General features: G+C 37.4%; 1 protein-coding gene across 1 annotated transcript; it reads left to right on the plus strand.

Annotated features, from left to right (window-relative positions):
- The first annotated feature begins 1,769 nt into the window (after window positions 1–1,769).
- Window positions 1,770–16,945, plus strand: stk33 (serine/threonine kinase 33). The gene is made up of 15 exons (XM_085269835.1): window positions 1,770–1,915; window positions 5,573–5,705; window positions 6,643–6,759; window positions 7,261–7,374; window positions 7,501–7,605; window positions 7,783–7,921; window positions 10,391–10,473; window positions 11,075–11,162; window positions 12,884–12,959; window positions 13,039–13,151; window positions 13,284–13,369; window positions 13,444–13,516; window positions 13,873–14,018; window positions 14,750–14,845; window positions 15,203–16,945. Exons 2-15 carry the CDS (start codon window positions 5,697–5,699, stop codon window positions 15,278–15,280), a joined length of 1,323 nt encoding a protein of 440 aa, XP_085125961.1. The 5' UTR covers window positions 1,770–1,915; window positions 5,573–5,696; the 3' UTR covers window positions 15,281–16,945.
- Window positions 16,946–17,154: the final 209 nt, after the last annotated feature.

A 17,154-nucleotide genomic window follows, 5' to 3' on the forward strand; every position in this document is an offset into this window, starting at 1 on the left:
AAGACACTTCTGACTCACACTGGATCTTAAAGCATTCCATTAACTGGGTAAATCAAATAACCTCTGTGTGCTTCCTTGCATGTTTATGTAAATTGTAAATGGATAAAGTAAACATACTGGGGATTTTATTTTACTGAATTATTTTGTAGGTTTGCAGCAGTTCAGTATATTACACATTTTAAACATCACAGAGGCAGTAAAAAAATAAAACAAAACTGTGAATGTGGACTTACTCAGTCACCTTAAGTGCTTGGGTTGCTGGTTACTGTGTAACTGCTTTATTCTTCCGTGGCACATTTATGGGCGTTCCAGTCTTCTTAGTGAGCAGCGAGCAGGACTGCTCAGCAGATATGCACAAGCTCAGAAAGAGTGCTGCCACTTCCAGGAGGTGTTTGGAGCAGAGAATTAGTTGGAGATATCCAAGCTTTTTACAAAGCTCATTTATCATGTGATGGTCCTTAAGCACTGTGTAGACTGTAGAGAATACAGTGGCTCCAAGTCCATGGCCAAAATGATCAATAATGCCTTAGATAAAAGGCAGAAGTCTGCCTAACGAAGGAAGTCAGTGGTTACTAATTACATGTTACCACACAAAACTGCTTATTGGATACTTCAAGCCTTTTGCACTCATCACCAGATATGTGGAACTAATCTGCTAAGCATTTCAGAATACCATCTTTATTCAAACATTTCAAATGACATTTTAAATGTAGTTGTTAAATTAGTTTGTTAAAATTCAGTAAAATTTACATTTTTAATTATTATTTCCAAACAGGAACAGTATGTGATAGAACTATGATTCCCTATCTTGATTTGTATTACAGCTGGATGTTAGGGGTATACACACTATTATTTTCTAACTTCTTGTAGCGATATCCTCTCAAATACATGATTTCTGTGGGTAGAAAATAGCTGCATTACATCAACATTCTTATATTTCTAAATGCAAGATAAAATGGGTGAACCTGGATCCAGCACAACTACAAATTATGAGTCTCACGAAGCCATTTGTGATTTCAGTGTAAAAGGAAATTAACACAAACAAACAACCTTCAAATAACATTTAAAAGAGTCAAATGAAAATCAACAGACACCAAAGGAAATGTCAAAAAATAAAACATGACTGTAGCTCTGAGTTTGGAGTAGATCTTTCTTTTTTTTCTGATGTGACAGGAACTCTGGCTCTATATATTAGTGTAGAAACCACATTGTGGTTGCAAGGCTGCACTAGTGTCAGGTTGTTGTGCTCGTGTTAACATCTGACTGAGTTAACAAGTCTCAGAGTTTAAGAAAAAGAAGTCTGTCTAAAGTTTGCTTTACTCACCACTTGTGTCTTTTAGGATCTTACTCTAAACAATAATTAATATAAATGTTTTCTTACTTATCTAAAATGATAAACATAATGTGAGATCATTTTCCCAAGGGGCCACACCAATACACCAAACTCAGTTCTGCTCAATTTTATTTCTTTATAAGCCTATTGGTGCGGCCCTCTATAACCAGTTCCAGTTCCAGGCATCCTGGGAAACATTAATTGCCCATCCCTGAATAATTATTCCAAAATGAATCTAAAACTCAAACTCACCAGACAAGCTCTCCATGTGTCCACTAGATGGAGACTAAGAACCAAGAAAAATTCAAGATGCCGCAAAGAAAAAACATGTCTCCTTATGCTTAAATATCCGGGTATGAATTGTTCTTTTGTTCTGTCAGGTTCATTATTAATAGGGTTCCTTTAAGCATCAGGTAAAAAAAAAAAATACTACTACTAGCCCCTGAAGCATTCGCTATTGACTCAGTGGAGTTTTAACTCCCTTTCTGTCCCTCTTGGCTTCCCGTAGTCGTTCGCCAAAAAAAAAAAAAAGTTTTCGCGTGAAGCACAACCTGCTGAATGAAAAATGTCTCATTCCAACAGGTAAGAAACTTTTGGTGAATTTTACAGCCGCAACACTGTACACACTGTACAGCCGTGCGTGTATGAGTGGGGTCACCTTTATTTAACGCTGTCTTCTCAAGAGGAAACGTTTTTGCAACCTCACGTTTCGTTGCCATGACAACGTGTAACCGTGGGAGACGTTACCTTATTAAAAAAGTCACTTTTTTTAAAGCTTTCTGCGCTGTTTTTATGCGAGGAGTAGCTGATTTTTTACATTACTAGATACCGAATGTCTCCCTGCCGTTTCTGGGATATCACAGTTATTATTATTATTATAATTATATAATATAATTATATATATAATTCTATAATTATATATATAATTATATAATTATTGTAGATTTCAACTAGCTATCGTTATTATCTAACTAGCACATTTGGTTACAAGCGTCAAGTGTTAGGATTGAGGCTCTGTGTTAGATTAACTGGCAGTATAATGACAGAGGTTACACACCGAGCAGGACAATAATTTAACATTCATTTTAATGACCCGGTTATTCAATACTTTAGAGTAGTCGATGTTGAATGCGTGTTTCATGCGGTTATAGTGACTATGTTTCTTGGCTCTTAACATTGTCCTCTTATTTTAAACCACCCGGCATTCCCTTTTAACTGCAGCCATTTTGACATGAAATAGTATTGTGTGCCAAAAAGTGATTACAGACGTTTCTGTGTGTTTTTTTTAAATGTCTAATGTCTGCTTATATTGGTAATTAGTAGTAGTAAACAGCATTTATGAATGGGTTCCATATAAAATAACGAAATGCCATGTTTTGTAAGTATCAAGGGCTGCTTAAAATATCTTTATAGAACTTTTATGTTATATTTGTTGAAATTTCTGCTGCCCTTTTGGTCAGATCTCTCTTTAAAAAAGACTTCTTTTTTTAGCTGGATATATAAAGTCACTTCGCAGTTTCTACTCGGCATTATCCATGTAAATGACCTGCTGAATTCTAATCGGTCAAACAACAATTTAAATGCTAGCACTTTTTTAGCAGGTGACATGAAACATAGATGCTACTAATAAGAAAAGCTTTAAATGATGTGATTAATAACACTTGTGTACTATTGTTGTCATATTGACTTATGTGAAACAGTCTGTGTAAAAGGGAGTAGTTTTAAGTGTCCTAAAACTTTATTTGGCCATAAAGAGGCCCACTGCTTCTTTTTTTTTTTAAAAACAGATGAATACTGTAGAAGCTGTTATGACATTAGTATTTGACAGGTGGGGCCATTTGTGTATTCCAATATGAATGTGACTTTTCTCCGGCTTCTCATCGATGTAAATTTGAGGTGTTCTTGTTTCTGCACTGGCCTACATTTTCCTACACGTCTGCCACCCTAGCTTCCCAAGGCTGAACCCAGCAAGGGCAGAGATTAGCTTTAACCAGGATTAAACCAATGAGAAAATTTGAATTTGTTGGCCCTTATCTCCTAGCAACATGTGGAGAGCCCTGAGCAAATGGCAGAATTTGATCTTTTGCTTCCTTTTGGCAAAGCGTGTTTTCTTGCCAATAGACACTTATCAAACATGACCATTGAACACAGCAGGATTTTTTTTTGAGGGGGGGGGGGCGGCTTTAAAATGATTTGTTTATAGGAAAGCTGCATGCATTTCTTGTTTGCAGTGAGGGAGCAGCAACTTAGTTGCACCTCCATTTTATTTGTCAGTCTTGTTGTCCATCAGCTGCCAGGTACAGTGTAATTTTACTGCTCTTTAGTTAGTCTGGTGTGTGCTTTAATGGCTTAATGTTGTTGGTGTAGTGCATTTAGACCAGAAGCTTTGATTATCTCTGCATAATATTAGGATTCACTCCATAACTTAGTAGATGGGATATTCGCATTCTAAACATGCAATTTCTTGCCTCATCAGGTAATGTAATTCCACGCTTCATTAGGACTGTGAAGTTTATCATTTGTCATCAAAGCCAAGCTGTCAATAAATGATTAAGTTTCACATGAGTAAAATGTAATATTGGGGCCCGAGCAAAACGGATGGCAGTGTACATTTTAATTGCAGTTAGGAAGATTTTGTTTTTGTTTGATTTTCAGGCGATATTTAAGCAGCTGCTCGTTACAGCTAGAGGCAGTCCCGCAGAGCTTGAGTCCAACTTATTCCTACAGTTTATGCAATTAAAGAAACATGAACTTCTAAAGGCCTCAAACAATAATTGAAATGTGTAACATGTTATTGGTCTGGGCAAACAGAGAGGGCTAAGTGTTTTTCTGTGTGCTTACCAACATTTTTCACTTACATGCAATCTCATCAACCTTTAGTATGCTACAGCTAATCTATACCAACTATTTCTAGTATTGGCTGACTACAGTTAATAGATAACTAAATCTGTTGTTTAGTCTATAAGATCACAAAAATCATTATGTATATCATTTCCCACAGCAAGGGGCTATTCTTGCTTTTTATGTTCAGCAGAGTCCTTGCTTCATATGATTGACACTGATGGGTTAGAAAAACTACATGTACATGATCATGAATAAATGAAAGAAGAGCTGTTTTAAGTAGAGAAAAGTAGGAAAAGGTTTTAAATGAACCCTTATGTGTCTTTTCTCTTTGCTTGTTATAGCATGCTTATATTTGGAAAACATTTGTATATTTAGTTAGTTATGTAAATAAGCTGAAATTGCTGTCTGACAGAATGATGGAGAGGTGGGACTGGTAGGGGCTTGACCTGGGGCTCTAATTACTACCTCCTGAACCTGGAGATGAGACCAAATTCAATATAAAAGGGTGTACTGATGTTTGCTCACCCGTCAGTGTGTCTGTGGTTGAAAACAGACTTGTTATTTGTGCCATCACTGCAATTCCTTCCTCACTGGCTCTAGTTAATAATTATGTGTATTTTCTTGGGTCAGTGCTATAGAGATTGGAAAGAAGATCCATACATAGATTTTGGTGGTACTCCAGCACTTTCTTAATCAAGTCAAGAAAAGGAAAATAAGGAGTCTAGCCTTCAGGGAGGTTTCAAAATTTCGCATTTTGTAAGTACTGATGTAGGGGTAGCTGGAAGGAAGACGTAGCCTTAATGGAAAACATTTTAGGTACACAGGTGGCACAGGGGCACACTTCTTCCCCACCACTGCAGAGTGGTTCAAATCCCAATTGTATTTCCAGCAATTTGGTCATGCAACAAACACAAGTGGCCATGCTTTGCAAGCCACTAAATGACCATGTCTTTGCCACTCCATTAGCAATTCTTCAGTGTTGTCAGTGGCTGTTTCACTAAAGAGCACAACCTCTCAGTGAATTTCCTCAATGGAGGCAATTTGTAGCTTTTGTCAGATGCATTTATGTTTTACATTTAAAAAAAATCTTGATGGGAGAGGTGGCGGTACAGTGCTTGTCTTTACTTTAATTCTCTTCGGTTCTTTTCTTTGCTCCTTTAAGGCCCTTAGTTTGGGTTTGTATTGTTGAATTGTTTTTGACTTTAAGTTTAAAAAAACAAACAGATTTAAGTAAGTCATGCATTTCAATTGAATTGTTAGAATCACAGGTATAGATATTCTAGATAGGCACACAAGGCTTAAAGCAATTCAAGACCTGTGTCTGTGACCCTTTTAAGGTCAGACCTCTCACCCTAACCTGAACATGAACTTGATATCCTATTTCCTTTGCATCAGAGATCTGGGGCCAAGGACCAGTCACCTCTGTCTGGGAGATACCTGAGGAGCTGAGACCCTCCTCCAGTCTCCTCAAGTCCTCAGTGATACACTCATCACATGCTGCTGTCTCCACAAATGAGCTATGATTGAGGTGACTGGAATTTCCAGAGGCTGTCACAATCATTTTGATTGGAAAATAGACAGGAGAAAATGGGAGAGACAGGCCTGTTATGAGAGCCCTGTCAGGGCTAAAATAATGCATCAGAGTGAAGAGGTTAAAGACACCACTTCCTTGTTAATAATTAATTGCTGTGCGTGTGGTGGATCCACTTCATCGCTCCCAGTCATCACTTGATAATTGCTTTACATTTAATTTGGCTTTAGAGACTGTTTTTCAAGCTGGGTAAATTGTGCTTAAAGTGAATATGGGCTCAGACAGAGACAAGAGTTTTGGTCATAAACCATAAACCAGAAAAAAAGGCGACAACTTAGACTGGGAGAAGTAAAGTTTTAGTAATTCTGTACACTATTTGAACACCAGACTTTTGGAATTAAAGTCATTAGGAAACTTTTAAAAATGTCTACAGCATTAGTAGCTGAAGCTTAAAAAATAAACGTAATCGTTGACACTTGCTTGAAACTAGCAGTGATAATTTCTTGCGTTGGAGAATATTTATGTGTCTCTCAGCATTTCCTTATTTTTAAGCCTTCTTACCACGACACATGTAATGCCTTAGGGTTTAGAAACATGGTTGCCAAGGATTGATTGGGCTGTAATGATTAGGAATGATGGCAAACTGGATCATGAAGGAAAGCTATTACTTTTCTTGACTGACTAGAAGATGAAAAATAATCTTGTTATGATGTTGGGATTTTAAGATAAAACAATATAAAAATCACTTTGCTTTTTTTATTTGTTTTAGAAAAACCTGCTGTAATACCAATATTTGACAAATTTGACAGATTTTAGTATTTTAAAAAAATTGATTAGCCAAAGGATTACAGCTGCTCGTCAGTTAAGAATGAATTTTTTTTATACGCATGCCAATTCAAGAAAGATTATGACTGCCTTCTCCTTCCTTCTGTAGATGACAAAAGGAGATGTTAGTGGACTAGATATGAACCTGAAGTCTGTGCGGACCAGTAGATGCACGTCGGAGAGGAATGTGCTAGATATGCGGCTGAAAAATGATGGAGACATCAGGGTATGTTGATCCTGTAACACGATCCCACTGACAAAGTAAAACCTAGTCTTTGATGACGTCTGTTTTACACACTATGTGCAGCATTAGAAAACCAAACTCCACTTTGCTGCTGTATAGCCTCCTTCATTGGTTAATTTCACTGCTCACTTTTCTAAATCCAAAGCAGCCAGTGCTCAGTCTTGCGTGCACACAGATAACAATCAAGTTAATTAGACCTGAGATTGAGCGAACTGCAGCAGCAACTTAATCATTTGTAACTTGATTAAAAATACTATATTCTGCGGCTCCAGAGACTGGTGTGTTTTTTTTTTCCTTCAGAGGGCTTCACAACTTTGCAATTCAGGTCTTAAGTTAGGACATAATGTTTTTGAAAAACAACAGTGAAATGATCCTGAGGTCTTCAACACCTGCTCGGGGGAAATCCTCTGCTGTATATGACTGACGGTGAACAGATGGATATTACAAATGTATTAATGTTTTCTAGTATTTTTGTGCCCATAGGAAATTTATAAATTTGAAAATAAATTGGGTCAAGGTGCCTTTGGAGTTGTTTATGAAGCCACCCACATAGAGACACAGACAAAATGGGCCATTAAGACGTTTTGCAGACCACCGGTGAGTGTGTTTGGCATCCCTCGAGGAAGCCTGTTTTTTAATGTGTTTAAAAAGTTGCACTAATAAGGGAAGTTTATATTTGGAGGGTAACAAATCCAGCTGTGATTTGACTTTCTGTTGCATTAGGCAGGAAGTTCGAAAGTAGAAATGGTGGATAACGAAATAAACCTTCTCAAACAAATGAATCATGCGCACATAATACATCTTGAGGCAGTCTACCGCTCGACCACGGTAAGCGTTGCTATCCTTTAAATCACAAACTCAAAATTAGCATAATTAAGTGAGTGGGTGAATGTAATGCATGTAACATATCACTGTGTCTATTGCTGCATGCCGCTCTGCATAAATATTACTGATGAACACACAAATTGACTGTATAGTAAGATGCATTTATCTTCTCGTTTCTAGATGATTTATTTGGTTACTGAGCTGTGCAAAGGGGGTGATCTGAGGGAGCTGTTGCAGCGGAAAAAGTTCTTCACAGAGGACGAGACGAGGGATATAATCTGTAGTTTAGCTGATGCTGTTGTGCACCTTCATAAAAGAGGTAACGTCATTTTCTAGATTGATCTAATCTATGCTAATTATACTGTCAAAAATGTAGTTCAGCCTGTGTTTTGAATGAATTGTGCTTCAGTTAATTTATACTGGTGCTATAATGCCATTATTGTATTCAAATTGTTTTTGCCCTCAATGATGTGATATTCCTTGCCATTAGGGCTTTCAGTCACTGTAGCAAGGTGTCTTATTTTGATAAAATGGCAGTAATGCCCAGCTGCCAGGAAATAAACATTTTAATTAAACCATTTATTTGGAAATGCTGTTTCCCCTTTGGTAAAATCTGAGGTTAGAGGTAATTTAGGACAGTTCTTGGTAATGAGGCATCATTTCATGTGGCTAATGACTAATGTAGAACAAACTAGGGAACAATACTAATTAACAGGAGTTTTTCACATGGAAAGTCCTTTTGTGGTGGTGTTCTTCGGCTTCATTTTTATTAATGATAGTAATGAGAATGAGCTCTCCAGAAACCTTTCTTTGTCAAATGACAAGTTGCATAACTTGGCTTAAATTTGTAGATCACATTTTTTCTGACGCCCCTTAATGTACCATCGGCACATTAAGGGGCGTCCACACAGGAAGTGATTCGCTTGTCGCTAGCGGACATACCAGGCTCTGATTGTCTAGGAAACACTCTAGTGCAGGGGTGGGCAATTATTGCTCCCCATGGGCCACATGAGAAACTGGGACTGTTGGGGTGGGCCACGCCAATAAGCTTCTGAAGATATAAAGTTAATATTGAGCAGAGTTTAGTTCATCTAACGGAGAGATTTCGCAGGTCTTTCCTCCCCACTGCTGTCAGACTCCATAATAAAGACTTTAACTGATCAAGCACACACATCCATACATATGCAATAATACTAAGTGCAATAATCCTTTCTGTCATCGTTGTATTTTTACTCAGTTGTATATAGTATTTGTATTTGTATTCTATTTTTATCTTATTGTATATTTATTTTATTTTATTCTACTGTATATAGTATTTTATTCTATTCTGTACAGTTGTGTACTGTATTTATTCTTATTGTATTCTAATTTTTGCCTCATAACTTTTGCACTGTCCACTTCCTGCTGTGACAAAACAAATTTCCCACGTGTGGGACTAATAAAGGTTATCTTATCTTATCTTATCCTATCTTATCTTATCTTATCTTATCTTATCTTATCTTATTGGTGCGACTGTCCAAAACTGTCCCAGTTTCTCATGTTGCCCCTTGGAAAAAGTAATTGCCCACTGCCTGCCTCGAATGAATTACCCCTCATATGTCAGTCAGTGGTATGCTTCTGTCTTATTGGTAGTCTCCTCAATCACTCGCTTTGAAGCTGAGAAAATTTTAACAAATAAGCTGCCCACTTCACCTCAGCAGTGGTCTCTGGTTCCCGCATCACTGGTAGTTGCTTGCTGTGTGGATCTGTGAACTGTATTGTTCCTTATTGTTCTTATTCCTTAATGGAATTAAATGCACCAAACCTTATATTGTGTAGTTTATAGTTCGAAATTAATTTCTTTGCACTAGTATTTCATTAAGTAACTAGAAAAAAAGCAGAACTAAGTAGTGTATTTAACAACTGGTACTTCTGTTTTAGTGTGTGTATAATTGTTACGTAACTGAAAAAAGAAATTGAGAGTTCAGGTGACAGAAAGCACTTTAAAGAAAAATAATTACCATACCAAAAAAATGTTAAATAGACAAAAGAAAAAAAAACATTTTCAGGTGTTTGTTTTGGGCACATCATTTGTTCTAACTTACCTTTCACACACCATCAGCACTGTTGCATTGTATAATTGGTTGCTTCAAATAGTGCACTGAATAGGACTGCCCAGGGCAAATTGTATTTTTCCTCCTGCCTTCCCTCTCTGTGCTAAGTTAACAAGGCCCTTCAGCCTGGTCTGCTGTAAGCAGGAAAAACATAACTGTGTTAGCATGTATGGAACATGTAATTTATTCTAGTGACTGACCATAAAGTTATACCTTGATGAAAGGCTACATATGTATTTTTCTCTTGTTCGCTTCTTCAATTCTTGGCTTATAATTCAACACAAGAAGTCAAAATATTAACATAAAGGTTTTGTCATGTTCCACTGGCCCAACCCATGAATCTGCTTAGTTAAGTTAGTATTTATAACTCCCTTTGGGGACATTTGCCCCCTGCTTTACTAGCATTAACTACTTAGAAAATGCAGGTAACCTCCAAAATGCAGCCACATTTTTGTTTTTGCCTTTTGCACAGGTAATATTACAATAATTATGTTGGGATTGATGTTTTATCTATGACTCATGAAAAGTTAAATAGTTATCACTGGTCTCATCATTAAGCAACCACTGGTCTACTTCTAATTTAAAAAAAAAATTGATTGAGATATTTATTGCAGCACCTAATCCTGTAAATATATATAAAAATATTTGAAGCTTTTATGTCCGTGTAAAATTTCCTGTTTCTTCACATCCTACAGATATTGTACACAGGGACTTGAAACTTGAGAACATTCTTGTGAAAAATTCTCCTGATAAGGATGGTGACAAAATCGATGTCAAGGTAAAATGTTGAACCAAACTGAGAGCTTTCCATAAATGCATCTTATCCATTCTCTGCCACACTGAGAAAAAGCCTCAAATAGGCGCCTTCTCCTCGCCCACTGTCTCCTCTATAGTTAGTAAAGGCTTTAAATACTATCTCATTATGATAGTCTCCCTCTGGTCTTCCTTTATAGTCCACCTTTACAAATGGAGTCTAAACTGCGTCTTTAAACAGATGACATGCTGAGCACAGCATGTTGCTTGTATTGATGGCGAGCCAGACAAAGCAGATACCTGGTGTATGAGTTAAAACAAGGCCAGGATTGTCTTTGTCTTTGGCTGCACATACACTAACACACTTATAGTACATGTTGTTAGAAAGTTTTGTCATAGCAGAGCATAAATTGTTTTTCAGAGTAGTTTCTTTTTTTAAAACTTTGCAAGTATTGCGATTTTTTTTTCCCCTAGAAAAATTCTGTATAGTGTCGGCTTGTATTGATGTTACTTGCCTAGCTCCTTACTGAAGCACCTTTAACAAAGAATCTAATATGGATTTTGTCAGCATGACTGAATCATGTTTATTTGTGACACCTTTTTCCTAAGTGCTGTTCTCCACCTAGGTGGCAGACTTTGGATTATCGGTGAAGACAGGTGGTGTCGGGATCGAAAACATAATGACACACGCCTGTGGGACCCTTATCTATATGGGTAAGATATTTGGATCTTCTGCAGCATGCTAGTTGACCAACACGATGACAGTGCGGATGAACAGAGTAGCAGAGATCACTCCTGTTTTTGATTCTACCACTGAGGGCGCCAAAGTATTTTTATGACATTTTTAAGTTTAAATACAGACTGCAAAATTCATAAATGGACTGTAAAATGCTGTTTTTGTTTTTATATAAAAAGTATATTGTTAAATGTTATGACTAAATATGCTATTATATACTTATATCTACAATGCAGTGTAAAAGCTATTAGTCCTTGTGAAAAAACCAGTAAAGTGGTCATGCTTTCAAAAGTAATATTTATCTTTTAACTTAACGGGATACAAACTCTACAGGCAGATTTTCACTTTAACTGTTTGTAAAAGTTGGAATAAAGTTATTGCCAGTCTTTCAGTGAATTTATGCTTCCTCAGCTGCCACTTTCTCTTTGGTAATCCTTGACTTACTCTGTGATACTAAGATCAGCGTTTTCTGGGATTGTGTCCCTTCATTCCTTTTATTATCAAAGATATTAGGAGAATTTTTATCTTTAGAACTTTGGTTGTACGTTTGAGGTACTCAGTCTGGGACAAATTAAATTTATTCTTGATGATGTTTAATGCCAGGACTTCTCAGGTCCTTGTTAACACTCAGACGACTAAACCGCCTCCTCTTGGAGCCAAATATTTCAGGTTATGACTTGTCCCAAAGCACCTGCTCTTCCATTTCTGTACCCCACATCTCGTGTTTTTCTGCATACGTGAGTTAACTTGGCTTTGTCTTTACATCAGAGGATTGGCTATTTGGCTGGAAGTCTTCCATGACGACAATGCTGGAAAATCCTCAGATTGTAATGTTAACTTAATGCATCAATTGTTTGCTGCACTCTATTTCCTTGGCTTGCCTCTTTGTTTTGAACCGTAACCGTTTCTGTGTGGTTCTACAGATGATCTTGGACTACACGTCCAGAAAAACCTGTTTGCCACAAAATGTTGGCCTGTGAGAGACCAAGCATTGCAGGCTGACCACCTTCTGTCTTCCTGCTGAGGCTCATTTTGTTTCACGGTTAAAGATTTTTAGCTCGAACTGTCACTGTTTCAGAATCCTTACCTTTTTATTATGTCAGGGTATCAGCCACTTTAATCCTTCCTACACAGCTGTTTCTGTTACAGTTAATGGTTTTGGTTTAGCCACGTTAATGATTTGATTCATTAGCACCTGTTTGGTATAATTGTTCAATTATGTGCTGGGCTATATGCCTGCAAATTCCTTCTGTCATTTTGTTACTTTCTCAGCATATAAATATGTCTCTGGAGTGTTTCATGGTTGCACAAAGGATGTTTTGTAGATCCAGCATATAATTTAAAATACATTACAAAAGATATAAATCATTATATATTAAAAATATATAATAATATATTCAAAAGATGAGCCTCCTCCACCTTTATGTATTCATCTCTAACTTTTATGGCTCATTACTACCTCTAACTGTGGTTTTGCACTTTCACCTTGTGTGTCACTCAGCTTGCATGTGTATGTGTCCTTGCAAATATGGTGACAAAACATAACACACACATTATTATAGTGTTAACTTATTGAAATGGGGCTCAGCAGCGCTGCTGGTGCTAAAAAACATCATTTAACAAAGTGGTTTTCCACCACAAATTTCTGTAGCTCATGCAGACCAAGTCATACATTTGTGCATTTTTGTGTTGTTGCCAGCCCCTGAAATGATGAGCGGTCGAGGTTATACCCAGTGGTGCGACGTGTGGAGCATAGGAGTCATTATGTATATGTTGTAAGTAGGCGCACACGTACTATTTTTATACATGTACACGATTCATGAGTGCACATGTCTGAGGTATGTGTCCCTGTAGACTGTGTGGAGAACCTCCATTTGTCTCCAAAACAAGGAAAAACCTACTTAAGAAGATAATGAACACTGGAGTCAAATTTTCTCAACCCATCTGGGCCTCAGTCAGTGATGCAGGTAACACTTCATGATCTTAATCACATTCTTATGGTAATATAAAGTAGCAGCGCAAATGCTTCATATGTGCAGTTTTACTGGGCAGGTTGGTATTACGAACACTCACTGATCGTCTTGAGTCTGTCTCAACAGCTAAAAATCTTTTGACTTGCCTACTGAAGGTGGACCCCGCATACCGAATGTCTGCTAATCAGCTACTAGAGAACCCCTGGATTACAGTAAGGCACTTTCAGCATTCATGAACTTCAGATAAGTCGCATGAAGAGCTCTTATAGTGCGCTTTGTCAAACAGGGTGACTCTACTATGCCTGTTGTACCACCCAATGTGCTGGAGATGATGCGTCAGTACCTGGAGCAGGAAGAAAGTAATAATGAAGATTAAATTAAATCTTCCAAGTCATCACTTGATCATTTTGATTTTGATTTGATCACTTTATTAGTACTGTTGCTATCATTTGATAAGCTGTAGTTTAATATGCTGATTACTATATTTGAGTTCTCCTGATATATAATTGAGCAGACATGCAGGTCACAGTATAAATGGATCTGGAAAAGTTGCCAAATAAGGCCAAGGCAGTGATATTGACTTAGTAATGTAATATTTAAATGTGAGGCATTTGTTTTCATTTAGCATAGACTATAAAGAAACAGATGACAGTGATAAACCAAAGGCATGTGAATCTACCTAATGTAGATGTTGCTAAAAAAACTTCCAAAACAGGAAATAAGACTTCAGAAGTTTCACCCTTCATCACTTCTGAGGCAAACCTGGACTCAGTCCCGGTCCACCCGGCATTTTCAGCAGAAACTAACAGCAACTGCATGAGACACAGCAGCTCTGACATATCTTCCACATCCACTAAACTGGTAATGTGTTTCTCTTTAGCACAGCTCTCTCAACATTTTCACATTACTTGCCTATGTATGTGTTTTAGGACCCCAAATGTGTGTTTCTTAAGGTCTCTTATTATCTACTTAAGTGCTATATGTGATTAATGTAGGTTTTGTATCACTCACTATTAAACACCCCACTTTCCCCTTTTGGCAATTATTGGGTTTTATCTTGAGTCATCGCTGTAGGTTTATGATCAGCACAACAGAGTTACAGAGTTGTTAGATTTCATCTGTATTATATCATAATGGCTGGAGTGATGTGTTTGTCACATGCTTGCTTTACTCTGATTTCCCACCCAAAAAAATTTCCCTGGTTCCTTAAAAGTTTTCTTTTAAATATAAAAACATTTTAGAAGCACTCATACACAGTTTTAAAAGTTACTGTAATGTCGTCAGTGTCTTGATTTCTTTTTATTCCTGTTAGCAATTAATACTGCTAATAATTCACATAAATTGAGTCTCAGTGTGTGTGTGTGTGTGTGTGTGTGTGTGTTTGTGTGTGTGTGTGTGTTTGTGTGTGTGTGTGTTTGTGTGTGTGTGTGTGTGTGTGTGTGTGTGTGTGTGTGTGTGTGTGTGTGTGTGTGTGTGTCAAAGGTTTAAAATGAAACAAGACAAACCTGAATTTTCCTTTAAACTACCTCTTTATAGGCCATTATGTGTGGTCATGAAGTCCATGTTTCGTGTTTTCCCTGTGGTTATCATAGGACGGTGGAATAAAGACTAAAGAAAGCAGTGGCAGTCTTCAGCAGGACAAACAAATAAACAGCTCTGACACCCCAGCACAGCCAGCAACCACACAGGTCTGTTGAATCTCCTACATCCTATGTTTTTTGGTTAATTTAAAGTTTTCTTTAGTGTGTATTTTCAGCAGCATACATGTCTAATCTAAAATGTCAGTTTACAAATGTCTACTGATTTACCGTTTGGATTTAAAAAAAAGAAGGTTTTTTTATAGCTAAATTTCTGTATATTGGCTTTCATGTTTAACTACCACTAGATGGTGCCAGATTCACCTCTTAAAGATGTTAGAAGATGTTAATAAAGGTGTAGCCATGCAGCTGTTTTTTTTATATGGGTGTCATAGTTAATTATGTTATGTAAGATTAATATGAGTCTTATGCCTGCAGTCTCATGCTCTTGTTAAACTCTCCACACAGCCGAGTGCAAAGCAGCGTAGGCCTACAGACAAGAAGGACCTCAGTTCAGGACAGAAACAATCCCCCAAACTCAAGTAAGGCAGACGACCAGAGACTTTCTACCCCCAGTAAAGTACAACTGGTCCCTGCAAACCACCAGCTAGCTCCAAGACTGAAAACCATTTAGAATAAAACTAAAAAATGAGCCATATCCCATTATAAAACATGAAGAGAGAGAAAAACAAAAACAAACCTGGCCTTTTGTGGCTGTGTTGGACATACATTTATTGTTTTGTTTTTCATTCTGTTATTTAATTGAGATCTCTTATTTAACAGTAATGTGAATGTAAATACTAGGAATGGTGCAGCCTTTTTGTGATGGCCGGACACTAAGCAGCAAACACAGTGTCACATAACTGTGAAAATAGTACAAAGAGGCCGAAAACCACTGCAGCTGATTCAGCTTCAGTTTCAGCTTCAGGACTGCCGTGTGCCAAAAGAAAGAGACTCCGTCTGAGATAATCTCCCACATGGGGAGAAACTCCTGGAGAAATTATTTGTATTAAATAGCCAATTGTTTTAGAACATCAAACAGCTAACATAAAGACTCATGCATTTCTATAGTTGCTGCCAAATGTGGAGCCTGAATGAGTCTGATGTGTAACACTGATACTTTTAGCTTACAGCAACAACAAGGTTAGGTAAGATTTTGATGTTTTATCTTGACATCTCTCTCTTCCCTAAGTCTTCATTTTAGTTGTTGTAAACTGTTTAGGTATAAATTTTTGTCTTTTTTTTTTTTTTTTTTTAATTTGTCACTTTTCTTTTAGGTTATTTGCTTTATAAATAGGAGAGAAAACACTCGTGCAGATTACTGGATATTATTTAAAAAACAACAAACAAAAAAAGAGTGAGCAATAGGGATTTTCTTTCTTTCTGTTCTGACCTCTCAATTCCAAAACGTCCGATATGCAGTGACTGCACCCTCTCAGTGTCAAAACAGAAAAACTGTCACACAGGCTGGTTACGCTCCATCTGAATGCAGAGGATTGGGACTGGGGGCAGCCACGGGTCTAATCTCGTTTGGAGGCCATTGAAAGCAGTAGGAGCTACTTTGAGGGCACTGCCATTCAAGCACAGGTTTTTCCGCTGCAGAGAGAATAATCCCCAGCATAGATACAACATTAAAGTATCCAAGCATAACACACAGAGGGTGAATTTCAAATCCACCCATTTGCATCTTGAAGTGAATGAGTGCCAACAATGGGGCCCCGTTTTCATGCACAGGCTCTGTGTTTTAGTGTGTATGTGTAAATGTAGTTTGCACTTTTTCTTGAATGAGTGGACTCTTTTTTTTTTTAAGTCAAATTTTATCCAGGCAGACATTCTACAGTAATCTCAGGTGATGTTCCCTAACATAGTGAATAGATATGCAAATGAGATGTGAATTATTTTTGATTAAAGCTGCTTGCCAAAAGGACTGGGTGATTCCTGAAAACATGATTTTTGTTTACTCACTGCTTTGAACAGCAGATGGTAGCTGGTAGTGAGTTGTTGAATTGATTCTGAAATAATTCCCTGAAGTTAATCTGACACAGGGTGTCGTCCCTGAAGCTACCTAGTTTTGTGCATGAAGCTCTGTAATTAGAATTGATTGCTTGAGCCACTGCCCATTAAAACTGTGACACCCATGTGATGTGGCACTAATTAATATGTTGTATGCTTATATCTGCGTGGTCCATAGAGGAAAAATAAATAAAATGTTCAGACATACTTCCGTTTGGGTTCTGCCTTATGATTGTGGTGATAAGTTGAGAAAAAGAGGACAGCAGTGGGGTGTGGATATTTGACGTACAGCAAGATATAGGAGTGCTTATATGTGTCTCCGGTTGGGACAAATTCTAACAGAGTGAAACTCATGTAGGACACATGGAAGAGTCATAACTATGTTGCTAAAGTCAGATGTTGTTAAA

Source organism: Mchenga conophoros, linkage group LG1 (genome assembly GCF_057382185.1).
Source record: "Mchenga conophoros isolate Kocher_MC1m ecotype Shallow Benthic linkage group LG1, M_conophoros_male_GT1.1, whole genome shotgun sequence".
In the NCBI taxonomy this organism is placed as follows: Eukaryota; Metazoa; Chordata; class Actinopteri; order Cichliformes; family Cichlidae; genus Mchenga; species Mchenga conophoros.

What these genes read in the sequence shown, in the direction of transcription:
- stk33 (XM_085269835.1), top strand. An exon ending in CTTCCACATCCACTAAACTG is followed by an intron (nt 14,019 to 14,749) that starts GTAATGTGTTTC and finishes TGGTTATCATAG; the next exon opens with GACGGTGGAATAAAGACTAA. An exon ending in CACAGCCAGCAACCACACAG is followed by an intron (nt 14,846 to 15,202) that starts GTCTGTTGAATC and finishes CTCTCCACACAG; the next exon opens with CCGAGTGCAAAGCAGCGTAG.